Source organism: Pipistrellus hanaki (genome assembly GCF_964339955.1).
Source record: "Pipistrellus hanaki genome assembly, chromosome: X".
NCBI lineage: Eukaryota > Metazoa > Chordata > Mammalia > Chiroptera > Vespertilionidae > Pipistrellus > Pipistrellus hanaki.
Window position 1 is genome coordinate 70,557,740 of NC_140524.1, and position 17,689 is coordinate 70,575,428.

The window sequence follows — 17,689 nt, forward strand, 5'->3', positions numbered from 1 at the left end:
AAGGTGAAGGGATGGAAAAAGGTTTTTCAGGTGAATGGAAATGAAAAAAAAAAAAAGAAAAAAAGAAAAAGCTGGGGTAGCAATACTTATATCTAAAAAAATATATATCAAAGTGAAGGACATAACAAGAGATAAGGAAGGATACTTCATGATATTAAAGGGAACAATCCAACAAAAAGAAATAACCCTGGTAAACATATACACACCCAATACAGTAGCACCAAAATACATTAAAAAAAAACCAACTCTGGAGGATATCAATGGAGAGATTACAGCAATACAATCATAGTAGGGGACTTTAATACCCCACTATCACCACTGGACAAATCCTCTACACAAAAAATCAGCAAAGAAACAACAATCCTAAAAGATTCACTAGACCAGGTGAAATTAATTGACAACTTCATAAAATTTCACCCTAAGTCACAGAAACACATTCTTCTCAAGTGCACATGGGTTATTTTCAAAGATAGACCATATATTGGGTTACAGGCAAAGTCTCTTAAAATTCAAGAAGAAAGAAATCATATCAAACATCTCAGATGACAATGGCATAAAACAGGAAATCAACTGCAATAAAAACAATAAAAACAACAACAACAAACATCTGGAGACTAAATATCATGCTATTAAACAATGACTGGGTTACCAGAGAGATCACAGAAGAAATAAAAATCATCTGGCAACCAATGACAATGAAAACACAACAGTCTGAAATCTATGGGACACAGCATAAGCAGTCTTGAGAGAGAAAAGTTTATAGCTCTACAAGCCTACTGCAAGAAGCAAGAAACAATGGTAATAAATTACCTAACCCTACAACTCAAAGAGTTAGAAAGAGAGGAACAAAAAAAGTCCAGTGTAAGCAGAAGAAAGGAAATAATAAAGAGCAGAGTGGAGATAAACGACATAGAAAACAAACAAACAAACAAACAAACAAAAAAAAACAATACAAAAGATCAACAAAACCAAGAGATTGTTCTTTGAAAGGACAAATAAGATTAATGAACCCCTAGCCAGGATCACAAAGAAGCAAAGAGAGAAGACCCAAATAAACAAAATCAGAAATGAAAGAGGTGAAATAACAACAGACCCCACTGACATACAACCGATTGCTAAAAAAATACTATGAACAATTCTATTCCAACGAATTGGACAACCTGGAGGAAATGGACATATTCCTAGAAAAATACAACCTTCTAAAACTCAATCAGGAAGAATTTAAACAGCTCAATAGTCCAATAACTATGGGAGAAATTGAAGCAATCATCAAAAAGCTGACATCACACAAAAGCCGGGGCCAGACAGCTTCATAGGGGAGTTTTCAAACATTCAAGGAAGAACAAAAACCTATGCTTCCCAGACTATTCAAAAAAATTCAAGAGGAAGGATCACTTCCAAGCTCCTTCTATGAAGCCAGCATCACCCTAATGCCAAAACCAGATAAAGACAACACAATGAAAAAGAATTACAGGCCAATATCCCTCATGAACATATTGTAAATGCCAAAATCCTCAATAAAATTCTAGCAAATCAGATTCAGCAGTACATCAGATAGATCATACATAATGACCAATTAGAATTTATCCCAGGGATGCAAGGATGGTTCAATATCCGCACATCAATAAGTGTGATACATCACATAAACAAATTGAGAGATAAAAATCACATAGTGATATCAATTGATGCAGAAAAAGCATTTGACAAAATCCAACACTGTTTTGATAAAAACTCTCAACAAGATGGTAATATAATGATCATACCTCAACATAATAAAAGCCATATATGATAAATCTGCAACTAACATCATAGTCAATGGGCAAAACTAAAACCATTTCCTCTAAGAAGAGGAATAAGACAGGGATGTCCACTCTCACCACTCCTGTTTGACATAGTACTGGAAGTATTAGCCATTGCAATTAGACAAGAAGAAGAAATAAAAGGCATCCCATTGGAAGAGAAGAAGTAAAGCTGTCCTGCCAGGACCGGTTTGGCTCAATGGATAGAGCGTCGGCTTGGGGACTGAAGGGTCCCGGGTTCGATTCCGGTCAAGGGCATGTACCTTGATTGCGGGCAAATCCCCAGTAGGGGTTGTGCAAGAGGCAGCTGATTGATGACTCTCTCTCATCGATGTTTCTAACTCTCTATCTCTCTCCCTTCCTCTCTGTATAAAATCAATAAAATATATTAAAAAAAAAAAAGAAGTAAAGCTGTCCTTAATTGCAGATGACATGATATTGTTCATAAAAAACCTTAAGGACTCCATTAAGAAACTAATGGAATTAATAAATGAATTCAGCAATGTAGCAGAATACAAAATTAATGCCAAGAAATCTATGGCATTTCTATATACCAATTGGGAACTTATAGAAAGGGAGACTAAAAGAGCAGTTCCATTAACCATCGCACCAAAAACATTAAGATACTTAGGAATAAACTTAACTAAGGCAGTAAAAGACCTATTCACATAAAACTACAGGACACTGAAAAAAGAGATAGAGGAAGATGTAAACAGATGGAAGAACATACTGTCTTCTATACAGCAATAGTTGACTTAGTTGATTTATAGAAATAGAGATTAAAAAAACAATCCCACTTACCATCATACCAAAAAAATTAAGATACCTAGGAATATACTTAACCAAGGAGGTAAAAGACCTATATCTGGAAAACTACAGGACACTGAGTAAAGAGACAGAGGAAGATGTAAACAGATGGAAGGACATACCATGTTCATGGATTGATAGAATCAACATAATTAAAATGACCATACTACCCAAAGCAATCTATAGATTCATTACACTCCCCATTAAAATACCAAAGGCATATTTCACCGACCTATAAAGAACTCTCCAAAAATTCATCTGGAATAATAATAAGAAAAAGACCCCGAATAGCCACAGAAATCCTGAGAAACAAGAATAAAGTAGGTGGGATCTCAATACCAGATTTCAAGCTGTATTATAAAGCCACTGTTCTCAAAACTGCCTTGTACTGGCAAGGAACCGACTTATAGACCAATGGAATATAATAGAGTATCCAGATATTGACCCAAATAACTATGTCCATTAATATTTGACAGAGAAGACATGAACATAACATGGATCAAAACAGTCTCTTCAATAAATGGTGCTGGGAAAATTGGACAGATACATGCAAAAAAATGAAACTAGACCACCACTTTACATGATACACAAAAATAAACTCCAAATGGATATAGGACTTAGACATAAAACAGGAAACCATAGAAATACTAGAGAAATCCACAGGCATCAAAATCTCAGACATATGCGAAAAGAACTTCTTCACTGATACAGCTCCTAAGGCAATGGAAGCTAAAGAGGAAATAAACAAATGGGACTACATCAAAATAAAAAGCTTTTCCCAGCAAAAGAAACCATCAACAATACAACAAGAAAGCCCACTGTATGGGAGAACATATTTGAAATGTTGTCCTACCTAATAAAAGAATAATATGCAAATTAACCATCACTCTGCTCCACAATCCACAATAAGCCACGCCCACCAGCCAATCTGAGCAAGTATGCAAATAAACCCAACCAAAATGGCTACAGCCACAGAGAGCAGGAGGGAGGCGTTTCCCCAGCAACAGAGGAAGCCAAGTTTTCCGCCTGCCCTTGCCAGCCTAAGCCTCCATTCAAGGCTACAAAGTTTCAATTATAAAAGGTAAACAAATCCAAACAGAAATGGCTGCTGCCACGGGGCGAGCAGGAAGATTGGCTTTGCTCCAGGCTACAAAGTTTCAATTGTAGAAAGTAAATATATCCCAGATACCAGGGCCTCCACTTGGGTCGCTGGGGGGCATGGCTGGCCTCAAACCACCATAGGCTACTTGCTCAGGCTGCCCCACACCTCAAGGGAACCCACACCCTGATCCGGGACAACCTTCAGAGCAAACCAGCTGGCCCCCACCCATGCACCAGTCCTCTATCCTACCTAATAAAAGAGTAATATGCAGATTGACCATCACTCCAACACACCATATGGCTGCCCCCATGTGTTCAAAGATCCTGCCCCTATGTGGACACAAGATGGCCAGCAGGGGAGGACAGTTGGGAGGGACCAGGCCTGCAAAAGAGGGCAGTTGTGGGTGATCAGGCAAGTAGGATAGGGCAGTTGGAAGGCACCAGGCCTGCAAGGGAGGGCAGTTGAAGGCAATAAACTCTGCAGGGGAGGGCAGTTAGGGGTGACCAGGACGGCAGAGGAGGGAAGTTGGGGGTAAATGGGCTGGCAGGGGAGCAGTTAGACGTCAATCAGGCTGGATGGGAGTGGTTAGGAGGTGATCAGGCTGGCAGTCAAAAGCGATTAGAGGAAATCAGGAAGGCAGGCAGGCGAGCAGTTGTTAGCCAGCAGTCCTGGATTGTGAGAGGGATGTCTGACTGCCCATTTAGGTCTAGTGGGCTTGGGCCTAAACAGGCAGTTGGACATCCCTCAAGGGGTCCCAGATAGGAGAGGGTGCAGGCTTGGCTGAGGGACAATGTCCCCCATACCCCAGTGCATTAATTTTGTGCACCGGGCCTCTAGTCACTGATTAAGGTTTAATATCCAATATCTGCAGGCACTTTATACAACATAATAAAAGGAAGATAAATGGTCCAATAAAAAATGGGCAATTGACCTAAATGGAATATTTTTTTAAAGAAGACAGGAAGAAGGGCAAGAGACACATGAAAACATGCTCAAAGTAACTAATTATCCCAGAGATGCAAATCAAAACGACAATATGGTACCATCTCACACGTGTCAGAATGGCTATCATCAACAAATCAACAAACAATGAGTGTTGGTGAGGATGCAGAGAAAAAGGAATGCTAGTGCACTGCTGGTGGGAATGCAGACTGGTGTAGCCACTGTGGAGAACAGTATGAAGTTTCCTCAAAAAACTAAAAATGGAACTCCCATTTGACCCAGTAATGCCACTCCTAGGAACATATCCTAAGAAACTGGAAACACCAGTCAGTCAGAAAGGATATATGCATCCATTTGTTCATAGCAGCACAATTCATGATAGCTAAAATTTGGAAACAACCTATGTGCCGGTCAGCAGATGAGTGGATTAAAAAAGTATGATACATCTACACAAAGGAATACTATGCTGCCATAGAAAAGAAAGAATTCTTACCATTTGCAGCAACCTGGATGGAATTGGAGAACATAATGCTAAGTGAAATAAACCAGTCAATGAAAGAAAAATACCACATGATCTCACTCCTTTGTGGATAATAAAGAATATTATAATCTGATGAACAAAAAGATAGATACAGAGGCAGTAAAGCATCAAACAGACTGTCAAATTACAGTGGGAAGGTTAGGGAGAAGTCGGGGATATAAGAGATCAACTGAAGGACTTATATATATGCATATAAGTATAACCAATGGACGCAAGACACTGGGGGGTTAGGACATGAATGGGAGTTGGGTGGAGGGAGCATTGGATTAAAAAATGGAAAAAAATAAATAAAACAAATTCAGAAGATAAAAAAAGAGAAAAACACCAATCATGACCCTTATGAACCACTTTCAATAAAGTTAAGAATATCTAGAAGATCAGAAAGGAAATATAGTAAACAACACTATAAATCAACTAGATTTAACAGACATATATAAAATTCCCCACTCAACAACTGCAGAACTACAGAATACACATTCTTCTTGAGTTCATGAAATAGTCTCTAGTGCACATGTGTCAAACACAAGGCCCGCGGGCCAAATCCAGCCTGCCAGGCCTTGCAATGTGGCCCGCACCGCGCTGTCATCACTGCACTCCGCTGTCAGTTTATGACATTGTCAGTTTCTGACTGTTCAGTAAACCATTCGGCCCGCGATTTAGGCTGGATTTTAGATTTTGGCCCCTTCTCTGATTGAGTTCGACACCCCTACTCTAGTGGATGAATCCAAGATGGCAGCATAGGTAAACACCTAAACTGCTGCCTCACACAACAATTTCAAAACTACAACTAAAAGACAAAACCTCTATCACCTAGAACTACAGGAAAGCTGGCTGTGTGGAAGTTCTACAACTAGAAGGAAAGAGAAAAGAGCACTGAGAGGGGCACAAGTGCTGAAAAGCTGAGGTAGGGAGGCATGTGAATTGGGCTGGTGGCAGGCGACTGGGTGCGCTGCTTTCTTCAACCCAAAGGGAGACAAGCTCCTGTTTACTCTGAACTCGTTTCTGGGGAGACGCTGGGGACCCAAACTCCTACAGGGAGAAGCTGGACTGTCTGCCATCGGGTCGGAAAGTGAGGGTGGCTTCCTTGCAGAGGTGTACACAGCAATCATTGTTTACTGAGCTAGGGTGCGGGATGTGGGGACTTAGAAACACAGAGATGCAGAGATGGCTGATTGGCAGCCATTGCTCTTTGCCAGGCCCAAACCTAGTGATTCTCTGAGACCCAGCCCCACACAATCCACAAACCCACCCAAGCTCCAAACAGCAGCTTTTGCATATAAATGGCTTGCCCTATCGCAGTTTAACCTAACAAACTGCAACTCTGGTCAGAGAGCTCCAAAACCTCCAAACCCTAAGCAAAGAGGTGAAAACTGTAGTTGTCTTTTGTCTACATCCTCACCAGCACTTATCATTTGCTGATTTGTTGATTATAGGCATTCTGACAAGTGTGAGGTGGTACCTAATTGTTGTTTTCATTTGCATCTCTTGGATAATTAGTGACTTTGAGCATGTTTTCATGTATCTCTTGGCTTTATGAATGTCCTCTTTTGAAAAGTGTCTATTTAGGTCCTCTGCCCATTTTTTCAATTGTTTGTTTATCTTTCTTTTGTTAAGTTGTAAGAGCTATGAGGGAAAATAAAGAAAAGCACCTGTAATAATCTGAACAATAAAAATTTATTAAAAAAAAAAAAGAAATAGTCTCTAGTGTAGGCCGTATGTTTGGCTCTAAAACAAGTCTCAATAAATTTAATAAGACTAAAAATATATTCCCTGACCATAACGAAGTGAGAAAACTTTAAAAAATGAAAACTGTAAGAATCACAAATATGGAAATCAAACAATACTCTCTTAAACAACTAGTGGGTTAAAGAAAAAATCACAAGAGATAGAAAATACACATAGATGAATAAAAACAACAATACAACATGTAAAAATTTATGAGATACAATGAAGGCAGTACTTAGTGGAAAATGTATACCTGTAAATACCTTTTTAAAAAAAAAAAAAAGAAGAAAGGTTTCAAAGCATTAACCTAAACTTAAACCATGAGAACTAAAAAAAAACAAAAAAAGAAAAAGCAACCTAAACTTAAAACTACCAAAAGAAAGGAAATAATAAAGAGCAAAAAAACAAACAACAACAACAACAAAAACACACACACAAAAACAACAAAAAAGAAATAGATAATAGAAAAACAACAGAGGGAATCAATGAAACCAAGAGTTGGTTATTTGAAAAGATGCACAAAGTGACAAACCTTTACCTAGAGTAATCCAATAAAAGAAATAAGACTCATTACCAGAATCCTAAACAAAAGAACTGACATCACTAATAACTTTTCAGAAATAAGATTATAAGAGATTACTATGAACTATTGTGCATGCCAACAAATTAGACTTCCTAGAGATAACAAATTCCTAGCACACAAATCACTTATAATGACTTAACAGAAAATCTCAACATACCTAAAACAAATAAAGATAATTAGTTACCAAAAACCTTCCAATAAACAAAAGTCCAGGACCATATGAGTGAATTCTACCAAACATTTAAAGAAGAACTACGCCAAACCTTGTCAAACTCTTATAAAATTTTTTTAGAAGAGGGAACATTTCCCAATGCATTCTATGAAGCTAGCATTATTTTGGTAGCTAGCCAAACCCAAGTTAATACATAATAAGAAAAGAAAATTATAAAACAATATACTATATGAATAATGATCCAAAATTCTGTAACAAAATACTAGTAAAATAAATCCTATAACATGTTAAACATAGATGTAATTTTATTAACCAATGTCACCCCAATAAATGTAATTTTTAAAATCAATTAATAAAAAAATATATACTGTGACCAAGTGGGATTTATCCCAAGAATGTAAGGTTGGTTCAACAAAAGCAAATCAATCACTGTACTATACCACACTAATAAAACAAAGGAAAAAGAAACACTCGATCATCTCAATTGATGCAGAAAAGTCATTTGATAAAAATCAAGATTTTTTCATGATAAAGTTAGTGAATCAAGTGTCAGTGTGAGACTACACCAGATTCCAACTATTCACATTCATAAGTGATACATTCAAGAGGCAGACTCAATGAGCACCAAAGCCCCACTGAAGCAAGTCCAGCCCCATATGCAAGTCTCCAACACAGCAGTTCTCCCATTATAGACACAGCGGGTCCTCATAGCCAATTGGCCTGGAGGTCAATTCCTCCCAGTGTACCAACAGCAATCAAAGCTTACCTACACCAAGACTTTGTACTCAGGCCACAAAGGGGTGCACCAAGAGTGTCCACCTCAGGTGGACTACTAGTCACCTACCACAGAAAACCACTCCATCAACACAGGGAAGCAGCAAAATGCAGAGACAAATAAACATGTCACAAATGAAAGAAATGGAGGAAAGCAAACTACCAGACATAGAGTTCAAAACCACATTCATAAGGTAACACAAGAATCTTCTAAAAACTGCCAAGAAACTTGATGAGCTTAGTGAAAACTTCAAGGACCTTAATGAGAATGGAAAAGAAAAAAAAAAAAAAAAAAAAAAGGACCAGTCACAAATTAAGCATACACTGTATGAAATAAAGAATATACAGAAATTCAACTGTAGATCAAAGGACCCCAAGAATCAAACCAAATATCTGAAATATGAGGAAACAAAAAACAGCCAACCAGAAAAAATAAAAGAAATATGAAGATAGTCTAAGGAGCCTCTGTGACAACTTTAAGCGTACCAACATCCGAATTATTGGGGTGCCAGAAGAAGAGAGAGAGCAAAATATTGAAAACCTATTCGAAGAAATGACAGAAAACTTTCCCTACCTTGTGAAAGAAATAGACTTACAAGTCCAGGAAGCATAGACAACCCCAAACAAGTGGAATCCAAAGAGGATCACACCAAGACACATCATAATTAAAATGCCAAGAGCAAAAGACAAAGAGAGAATCTTGAAAGCAGCAAGAGAAAAACAGTTAGTTACCTAAAAGGAAGTACCCATATGACTGTCAGCTGATTTCTCAACAAAAACCATGCAGGCCACAAGGGAGTGGCAAGAAATATTCAAAGTGATGAACAGCAAAAATCTAAAACCAAGATTACTCTACCCAGCAAAGCTATCATTCAGAATTGAAGGGCAGATAAAGAGCTTCACAGACAAGAAAAAGCTAAAGCAGTTCATCATCACCAAACCAGGATTATATGAAATGCTGAAGGGTATTCTTTAAGAAGAGGAAGAAGAAGAAAACGGTAAAGATAAAAATTATGAACAAAATGACAACAAATACATATCTACCAACAAGTGAATCTAAAAATTAAGTGAATAAAAAATTTGATGAACAGAATGGACTGATGAATATAATACAATAGAATCAGGGGCATATAAAAGGAATGGACTGACAATTCTGAGGGTGAAGCAGGTGTAAGGGGTGCAGGAAGAGATTGGACAAAAATTTTACACCTGGATGAAGACAGTGGCGGGGGGTAAGGGCATGGGGTAGAGTGGGGAATCAGGTTGAGGGGAGCTATGTAGCGAAAAAAGAGAAACACCTATAATAATCCGTGCAATAAAGATTTATTTAAAAACAATATAAAACACTCTTTTCCCTGTCTTAATTCAAAATATCAATATTTTAAAAGAGAAAAAAATATATGATTATAGAATTTGAAAGGTATGCAATTTAATTTAATATTTATTGATTTTTAAAAATTCTAACTAAAACAGGGAGGGTGCAGTGTGGAGTGGGCCAATGGGGAGGGGGGAAGAAAATATCTGTAATACTTTCAACAATAAAGAAAATTTTTTAAAAACATATTAACAAATAAAATGTGGGGGAAAAAATCTATCTAAACCTAAAAGCGAACACCATCCTCAATGAGGAAATAGGAACAACCTATTATGTAATTTCAAAATGTTTACTAGTATTTTGATTATTTCATAACAAAATGGTAGTAGTATTTGATATCATGATTATAGTTTAGAAAACTGTGTAGCCTATATCTAGTCAGTGTTAAAAGTTTATTAAATTAGACATATCACATTTGCCAATACATCTAATATTGGGATAATATCCAATATTTATACAGAACTTATAAAACTCTACACCAAAAAATAATCCAATTAAAAAACGGGCAAAAGACTGAATAAGCACTTCTCCAAAGAAGACATATGGATGGCCAATAGACACATGAAAAGATGTTCAACATCACTAATCATCAGAAAAATGAAAATTAAAATTATATTGAGCTATACCTCATACCTGTCAGAATGGCTATCATCAATAAATCAACAAATAACAAATGTTGGCATGTATGTGGAGAAAAGGGAACCCTTATGCACTGTTGGTGGGAAGGCAGATTAGTGTAGTCACTGTGGAATACAATATGGAGCAACTTAAAGTAATTAAAAATGGCCTGGCTCAGTGGTTGAGCATCGATCCATGAACCATGAGGTCACAGTTTAATTCCTAATCAGGGCACACACCCAGGTTGCGGGCTCAATTCCCAGTAGGGGGTTTGCAAGAAGCAGCCAATTGATGATTCTCATCACTGATGTTTCTATCGCTATCTCCCTCTTCCTTCCTCTCTCTGAAATCAATAAAAACATATTAAAAAATTAAAAGTGGAACTGCCTTATTATACAGCGATTCTACTTCTGGGAATGTATCAGAAGAAAACTGAAACACTAATTCAAAAGAATATATGCACCCCTATGTTCATTGCAGTGTTATTTACAACTAGAGGCCTGGTAAACGAAAACGTGCATTGGTGGTAGGGGTGAATATATTCTTTTGAAAACGTGCACTGGTGGTGGGAGAGTCCCTCAGCCCTGCCTGCACCCTCTCTAATCCAGGATCCCTCGGAAGATGTCCACAGGGATTGGACCTAAACCAGCAGTCAGACATCCCTCTCATAATCTGGAACCACTGGCTCCTAACCGCTCACCTGCCTGCCTACTTAATGCCCCTAACTCTCCCCAGCTGGTCTGATCGCCCCTAACTGCTCTCCCCTGCCAGCCTGATCACCCCTAACTGTGCTCCCCTGCTGGTCTGATTGTCCTAACTTCTCCCCTGCCGGGCTGATCCCCCTAACTGCTCTCACCTGTTGGCCTGATCCCCCTAACTGCCTAACTACTCTCCCCTGCCGGGCTGATCCCTCTATCAGGGGTCTTCAAACTACGGCCCGCGGGCCACATGTGGCCTGCAGAGGAGTCTGATCCGGCCCGCCAGGTTTTTTGGGCAGTGAGCGCAGCCGAGGTGTTACAGTAGGAATTAGTAGTTCATATAGTCCGGCCCTCCAGCTCTCTGAGGGACCGTGATCTGGCCCCCACTTTAAAAAGTTTGAGGACCCTTGCAACTGCTCTCCCCTTCAGGCCTGATTCCCCAACTGCTCTCCCCAGCTGGCCTGATTGCCCCTAGCTTCTCTCCCCTGCTGGCCTGATCACCCCTAACCACCTCTGCTTCAGCTCTACCACCATTGCTTTGCCCAGAAGACATCCGGTCTAATTAGCATATTACCCTTTTATTAGTATAGATAGCCAGGATGTGAAAGCAACCCCAGTGTCCATCAGTATACAAGTAGTATTACACAATAGAATACTACTCAGCCATAAAAACAAATAAAATTTACCCTTTCAGACAGCATGGATGGACCTGGAGAACACTATGCTAAATGAAATAAGCCAGTCAGAGAAAGATAAATACCATATGATTTCACTCATATGTAATATTTAATGAACAAACTGAACTAACAAGCAAAATAGAGACAGACTCATAGATAGATACTAGGCAGATAGCTCTGCGGGGAGGGGGCTTGGGGTGGTGGCGGGAATGAGCAAAAAGAAAAGAAAGAGAACTCATGGACACAAACAACTATGGAGATTTCAGGGAGAAGAATAGAGGTAGAAAAGGGTACAGGGGATAAGTGGCAATGAAAAAAAATAAAGAAAAACACATTAAAAATTTAAAAAGATAAAAACTATGATACATTTATACTGTCATAAAAAGTTGATTAGACAATTACTGACCTAAGAGCAAAAAGTCATATATATTTAATACTATAAACTTCCACAAAAAACGCAAGGTAAAATATATTCTTACTCCAAACAATGTGTCATAGAGTCAAAACAGACATATAGTGGGGAAAAATTAGTTCTTAAAGAATCATTTGACTATCAAGTATTGCAAGTGACACAAATTTCTGGTGATAAAAGACTGGGTTATTCAGATTTCAAACATGCTTCATAATTGTATTACCAAACTCCCAGTTCCTACTATACCTGTTTCTTTCAGGCGATTCCAGATGTCTCTGCATTTATGGACCTGCTCAAGTGCACGATTCAGGAATCTGGTCTATTTGGCAACAAGTAACAAAAAATATTAGTCTCAACCAAACAAAACTTTAAGGAAATTAAAATAATCTTGACACCATTTTCATTAAAAACAGTTAAAAATAAAATGATAGTTTAAACTGAACATTTTAGAATTTATATAGAAATATTAACCTCTATTTGTACTTTTTCTAATGTCCCAGGAAAATAAGTATTAGACTATCTGACCATTATCAATTTCTTTAATAATCTAGGACAGAAGAGAAGCACTTCTGGGATGTTGGTATGAAGAGCTCCATAAACCTTCTCCCCAGCAAAACAACCATAACTGAAAATTGTAAAAATCCAATCATGTAAAGTCTCAGGAAGTTGGCCTAAGGGCATAGATCAAATCTATTCCAAAAAAAATCTACTACCGTAAGTTTAAGTTAGAACAGTGAGCACCTGTGGCAGTTAAGACATGATCTGCTCATCAACTCCCCTGCTCAGTGAGATGTAAATGCTACTTTAGGTGGTTGTGGCCAATAAGATGGTGCTCTCTCTATGCTCAGCTTCCAGGCTAGAATTCCCAGAAGAAGCATGCTGCCACTACCTCTCATCTCCCTTCCCATGGTCTATATTGCAGAAGCTCTATTATAAAACAAGCACAACTGAGAAGCCTGGAGCTCTCTTCCTCTACCTAGTCCCCACTCCCTACCAGGCATGGCATACTGAGAATACTAGGTCTGAAATGCCTTTACCTTATGCATAGGATAGGGTTTCCATGCTGGGAGAGGTAAGGCAAGAATGCCTGGGACTATGATTCCTACACAGCCCTCAACTCACAGAGCTTGATTATCACTCCAATAGAAATGGGCCACCATCCTGCCTTGAGCAACAAAACAAGGGTAGAGAGTTTATGCTCAGGAGGAGAGTCAGGCCATTAAAAGAGTGAGCTTTGTAGGTCTACCTAAAAAGACTGACTTTACTTGGAAAGAAGCACGGGAAAGTTCAAGTCTAAGGGCATTATAAAAAAACAAACCATGGAGTTCTTGGTGTTAAATAATTAAGAGGTGGCTGGTAGCTCAATGATATCAACAAGTAAAACAGTAGACCAGCTCTTATAAAGAGAACCAAGGAAATAAAAAGCTAAGAAGATCCTTTCCCCTTCAATTTAGGCCAAAGAGCATTTTCAAACACATGCACACACACACACACACACACACACACACACACACACACACGAGTTATCACTAATAGCTGGGTGTGATAACAATAGAAGAAGGCCATTTAGAAACGTAACAGGGAGTTCAGGGAAAGAGATGGTAAAAAATAACCTTGATAAAAACCACTTTCATCCCTTTGGGGAAGAGGGGTCAGGGTGACTGCACAGGCAGATTGTGTCCTCTGAGAAGTGATACAGCTACAGAAAATAGACTTCAATGAACTAGAACAGCCAAGTTACTAAACAAAGAAACAAACAAATATTAACAACAAGCCCCAGAAGGGAAACCAGTATTCAATGATGCACCAATATATCTAAAATGTCCAGTTTTCAACAAGAAATTAAGAGATATGTGAAGAAACAGGAATGCGTGATTCACATTCAGGAAAAAAGCAGGCAACAGGAACTTATTTTGAAAAGGTTCACATGTTGAACTGAGAATACACAGATTTCAAAGCACCTATTTTAAATATGTTCAAACAACTAAAGGAAACCACATAAAAGGAAGAATGTCTGATGAATTGTCTCTGCAAATATAGAATCTCAATAAAGAAGGCAGTGGGATAGCACAGTTAATGTGATGAAAGAAAATAACAGTAACCAAGAATCTAATATACAGCAAAACTATCTTTCAGAACTGAAAGCAAAATAAAGAAGTTCTCCAATAAACAAAAGCTGAGATAATATGTTGCTACCAGAATCATTTTTACAAAAAATCTAAGAGAAGTTCTTTGGCTGAAAACAAGTGACACCAGATAGTAATTGGAATCCAAATAACAAAATAAAGTCCAATGGTAAAAATAGTTGCATAACTATAGAAGACAATATAAAGATATATTTCTTTTTTCCTTCTCTTAACTTTAAAAAAGCAATTGTATAAATCTATATACAATTTTTATACCTAAAAGATATCCATCGACTTCCACCAACCCAAGAAGATATATCCTTCTAAAGCACATTTGGCCCTACCTGGTTTGGGTCAGTGGATAGAATGTTGGCCTGTGGACCAAAGGGTCCCGGGGTTTGATTCTGTTCAAGGGCACATGCTTGAGTTTCAGGCTCAATACCCAGTAGGGGGAGAGCAGGAGGCAACTGATCAATGACAATCTCTCATCACTTATGTTTCTATCTCTCTCTCCCTTCTTCCTTCCTCTCTGAAATCAATAAAATATATTATAGCACATATGGCACTTTCTTCACTACAGATCATATGATAGGCCACAACACAAACTTCAAATAAACTTAAAGTATTTTGAATTCTCACAAAGTATGTACTCTAACCACAGTGGAATAAGATTAGAAATCAATAAGGTAATAAAATTTTGGAAATTCACAAATATATGGATATAAAACAGGTTCTTAAGTAAACAATAGGTTAAAAATGAAATCACAATGGCCTGGCTAGTGTTGCTCGGTAGTTGAGTGCTGACATAGGAACCAAGAGATCCCTGGTTCAACTCCCAGTCAGGGTACATGCCTGGATTTCAAGCTCAATCTCCAGTAGAGGGCATGCAGAAGGCAGCCAATGAATGAGGTTCCTCTTACATAGTTGTTTCTATCTCTCTCCCTCTTCCTTGCTCTCTTTCTAAAAATAAATACAAACATATTTTACAAAATCACAATGAATAAAAAGAAAATGCAACATACCAAAACTAATATGGTACTGCTGAAAAAGTATGCTATAGTCTGAATTTGTCCCTCACAAATTCCATAACCCCCAAAGGTGAAGGTGATAGTAGGTGGGGCCATAGGGAGGTGCTAAAGTCATGAGAGTAGAGCCCTCATGAATGGGATTAGTGCCTTTTACAAGAGATCTCTAGTCCTGTCCACCATGTGAGAATAAAGCAAGAAAGTGCCAGCAATGAACCAGGAAGATGGTCCTTACCAGATATGTGACTAGACTGGCACCTTAATCTGGGACTTCCAAACTCCAGAACTGTGAAAAACAAATTCTTATTGTTTGTAAGCTATGTAGTCTGTGGTATTTAGTTATACTATTTAAAACAGGCTAAGACACAGTGCTTAGAGGGAAATTCATAGCTGTAAAAGTTGATATTCCAAAAAGAAGAGATATTTAAAATTAATAACCAAACTTCCACCTCAAGAAACTGGAAAGATGCCCTAACCAGTTTGGCTCAGTGGATAGAGCATTGACCTGTGGACTGAAAAGTCCCGGGTTCGATTCTGGTCAAGGGCATGTACCTTGGTTGTGGGTACATCCCCAGTAGGAGGTGTGTGGGAGGCAGCTGATGAATGTTTCTCTCTATCCCTCTCTCTTCCTCTCTGTAAACAATCAATAAAATATATCTTTAAAAAAAACTGGAAAGAGAAGATCAAATTAACCTTAAGTAACCAGAAGGAAGAAAGCAATAAAGATTAGAGTGAGACTTATGAAATGGAAACTGGCAGCATAATAGGATTTAAAAAAATGAAACCAAAAGTTGGTTCTTAAAAATGTTAAACAATATTGGTAAGCCTTGTATAAAATGACCAAGGAAAAAGAAAGAGGGGACAACATTACCATCCTTACAGAAATAAAAAGGATGACTATAAGCAAATACAATGAACAATTATAAACCAAAAAATTAGACAACTTTGATTGTGATGGATATATTCTAGAAATATAAACTACTGAAACTGACTCAAAAATAGAAAATATGAATAGACTACAACAAAAAAGTAAAACATTTATAGTCCGAAAATTGCAAAAACAATGTGGAAAGAAATTAAAAACCTAAACAAATGGAAATATATTCCATTTTCATAGATTAGAAGACTTAATATTGTTAAGATTGCAATAAATAATCTCCAAACTGATCTACAGATAGAGTGCAATCCCTATTGAAACCCCAGCTGGATTCTTTGCAGAAACTGACAAATTGATACTAACTTTCATATGGAAATTGAAGGAAAGAGCCAAAACAATTTTGAAAAAGAAGAAGAAAGTTGAAGGACCAATACATCTCTATTTCAAAAGAAACAGCCTAAGTGCCCATTACCAGATGAGTGGATTAAAGAACTGGTACATCTACACAATGGGATACTACGCTTCAGTAAAAAAGAAGGCATTCTTACAATTTCCAACAGCATGGATGGAACTGGAGAGGATTATGCTAAGCAAAATAAGACAGTCAGAGAAAGAGAAATATCATATGATCTCACCCATTTGTGGAATAGAATGAATAACATAAACTGATTAACAAAAACAGATACAGAGAAGAAACCAAGATGGTGGCATAGGTAAACACCTGAACTTGCTGCCTTGCAAAACCACTTCAAAACTACAACTAAAAGACAAAACAAACAATGGCTGAGTGTCTGGCTGGCTTTCTCTAGCGGGAGGGAGATGGAAGCTCCCGAATGCACTGAATCCCAGTTTTGACTGCACTAAACACCAATGCTGGACAAGACCCTGGGGACCCAGACTCATAGAGGGGGAGTCTAGACTGCCACGATAAGAGAGGAGTGCACGGAAACTCAGGGGAGCCATGAAAGGCAGAGGTCTGGAGGCACATGTGTGAGTGCATGCAGAGAGGACTACAGTGATTACTGAGGGACACTGAGACCCAGGGGCCTCATAGGGCAGGGTTTACAGGAAGCTAAGGCTGTCTGATCAGCCCTGAGACTCTGCTCCATCCAAGCTGAGAACAGGGGCTTTTGCAATTTTGCAAGTCTTGTCTCATAAGGTAGTCTCCAGAACAGAAGTTCTCCCGGCATACACACAGCTGATACTCACAGCCAATTGGCCTGGTGGTCAATTCCTCCCAGTGATAATAACAACAATCAAGGCTTAACTACAACAAGGCTGTACACACAGTCCACAAAAGGATACACCAAGAGTGTCCACCTCAGGTAACTGGGGAGGCTGAGCCACTGGGTCATATAGGACACCTAGCACACAAAGCTACTCTACCAACTCAGGGAACCAGCAAAAATGGGGAGAAAAAGAAACAGATCACAAAC

General features: G+C 38.4%; 1 protein-coding gene across 1 annotated transcript in view; it reads right to left on the reverse strand.

Moving 5' to 3' along the window:
• The window catches only part of TEX11 (testis expressed 11), a gene marked incomplete at its 5' end in the record, with an annotated part of 308,295 nt that overhangs the window by 56,598 nt on the left and 234,008 nt on the right, over window positions 1-17,689 (reverse strand). The window contains one exon of the mRNA XM_084869541.1: window positions 12,472-12,544. Within this exon, the coding sequence (XP_084725667.1) occupies window positions 12,472-12,544 (73 nt within the window). The remainder of the gene's footprint in view (window positions 1-12,471; window positions 12,545-17,689) is intronic.